Source organism: Nansenia antarctica, assembly GCF_963989245.1.
Source record: "Nansenia antarctica genome assembly, chromosome: 7".
NCBI lineage: Eukaryota > Metazoa > Chordata > Actinopteri > Argentiniformes > Microstomatidae > Nansenia > Nansenia antarctica.
The window spans coordinates 46927860-46930359 of record NC_137677.1 but is presented as its reverse complement, the minus strand read 5'-3'; the positions used below and the strand labels follow the sequence as shown (position 1 = coordinate 46930359).

The window sequence follows — 2500 nt, the reverse complement described above, 5'->3', positions numbered from 1 at the left end:
AAGTAATAAGGGCTAGAGAGCGTGGGGATAGTGTGTCTTGGTAAATCTCTGTGGAATGTAAACCTTCGTCTCTTTCAGAGGTACCAACGAACAGCTGCTAGCATGAGCAGCACACACACACACACACACACACACACACACATACACACACACACACAGATGCACACACACATGCACACACACATGCACACACACACATCCGGCTGCGCATTCTGAGTTTGCTGTTTTAAGATCAAATTAAGGATGAAGGAATTTCACACTGATGGTAGATAAGAGATAGCTCACCTGCTCCGCTCCATTCTCCTGACAGATGGAGGTTTCCACCAGTAGATCATATCTCACTGGTTCTGGGCCATGCTTTAAAAAGCCATAAGCCAACTGCTTGTGTATCAATAAATTCATCTGCAATGCATTTTGTTGCTTTTTCTTTTGCACCCTGCTCTTTCACAGGGATGAATACGGAGCTAGCTATGCTGGGACCTTTACAGTGACGCCATGATGAAGTGACACAATGTATTTGACTCTAGAATGATATCACACATCCCCACATCAAGTTACCAGACCCTCCACGTATATATGTGATGGTGAACGACTAGCAGGTCAATTTAAAGTACAGCTGTGTGGCTATTGAATATAACACACACACACACACACACACACACACACACACACACACCCACACACAGTCCCCCTGCCAAAGCCACTGAAGGCGGCCAGAACACTTAAGCCACTAAGACAACATCCCTCAGCTTCACACATAGATCTGACCAAACACACAGGCACACATGCTTGCATACACCCACGCACACACGTTGTATAAACAAAAGGATGAATATGACAGGACAACACAAACATACCCAGGGCTATACAAACACACACACACACACACACACACACACACACAGTAAACAGAAAATGGAAGATGCTGCATCACGTCTCCTCAAGGAAAACAATCCATGAAATATTCAGTGAAGGCACTCTCTCAACGTCTGACTCAGAGCCACACTCAGAGCCGGAGGAAGTGGGTCTGAACACCTCAGAATATCTCTGTTGTCGCCGCGCCGCGCGCTAGGCTAGCCCCCCCGCACTCATCTGTCCGTTAACACTGTGGGGCCTGGCGAGCGAGCTGCGTGCTGGGGCCCTGGCTGCACACGGGGGCTTTGTGAGCCTGTGAGCTGCAGCTGTCACACTCTGGGGTAACCTAAGCCCTTATTAGACTCCATTAGGCCTCAGTGAAACTAGTAAGAGATTGTCGAATACATCCAAACATTCACACAAGTCACACAGACAGGAGAGTGGAGAGAGAGAGAGAGAGAGAGAGAGAGAGAGAGAGAGAGAGAGAGAGAGAGAGAGAGAGAGAGAGAGAGAGAGAGAGAGAGACACAGAGGTATCGTCTCTCACTGCCATCTGTCTGTGTCCCTTCCTCTGTTTTGGCACAAGACAAACTTCCAGGGAAAGTGGCTCCTCTAAGCCCTGACCTAAGAGATTAGCTTTGCTATTTAATAAAATTACATGTGACTCGTTCAGCGGAGAATAGACTTTATGACACAGACAGACAGGCAGACAGAGAGAGAGAGACAGAGAGACAAGCAGATAGACAGACATCTGCACATAATCACACACAAACATGGGCTTAATGAAATCCTTGCCATCCTCTACTCAACTTACCCACCTCCCTAGAACATATAAAACGCCCACCAGTCACCTCATTCCCCTGGTAACCCCCCTCCCCCCCCCCCCCCCCTCCACCCCAACCCCCCACCCTGAGTACTGGGCAGGTTGGATCCTCCCACTGTCCTGATGAAGTGATACAGAAGGAGCTCGCTACCATAACGACTGCAAGCTGTGCTTCTACCTAACCCATGTCACACACACACACACACACACACACACACACACACACACACACACGCACGCACACATGCACACACACACACACACACACACACACACACACACACACATACACACATACACACACACACACACACACACACACACAAAAGCACACACACGCACACAGCTTTCTACTGGTCAGAGCAACCACGGCCAACCACGGCTGACAGTAAACCATGTGTGTTGGGTGAAAGGACTGAAATGCTTTGAAAACATGGGCATGTACTGTGGTCGCACTGAGCCAACAGTGTGTTGAGGTTCCAGCCAAAGTACTTTATGAAGGACCGGTATGTTAGACGCTGGAATTGACTGTAATATTTCAGCGACGGAAGATGAAGTGCAGACATGTGATAGCCAAGGGTTGAGAGAAAGGCGGCCGGAAAAAGTGAGAGACAGAGAGCGATGAAGAGAAATAAAACATTGTTCGAAAATGCTGACGCTCTATTACGGCCTCCTTACCTTGGCAGGTGCTAAGTCTCTCCTCGTATCCGTCGTTGCACAGGCACTTCCCTATGGGCACGAGCCACTCCCCCTCCGTACTGCAGTACATACGCGGCGCCTCCTCCTCTTTCGAGTGATTGACGCACGAGCCCTTCACCTCCAC

General features: G+C 49.1%; 1 protein-coding gene across 1 annotated transcript in view; it reads right to left on the bottom strand.

The window, feature by feature from the left end:
• Positions 1-2500, bottom strand: part of epha3 (eph receptor A3) — a gene marked incomplete at both ends in the record, with an annotated part of 80144 nt that overhangs the window by 61215 nt on the left and 16429 nt on the right. The window contains one exon of the mRNA XM_080536822.1: positions 2356-2500. This exon is cut by the window's right edge and continues 516 nt beyond it. Within this exon, the coding sequence (XP_080392948.1) occupies positions 2356-2500 (145 nt within the window). The remainder of the gene's footprint in view (positions 1-2355) is intronic.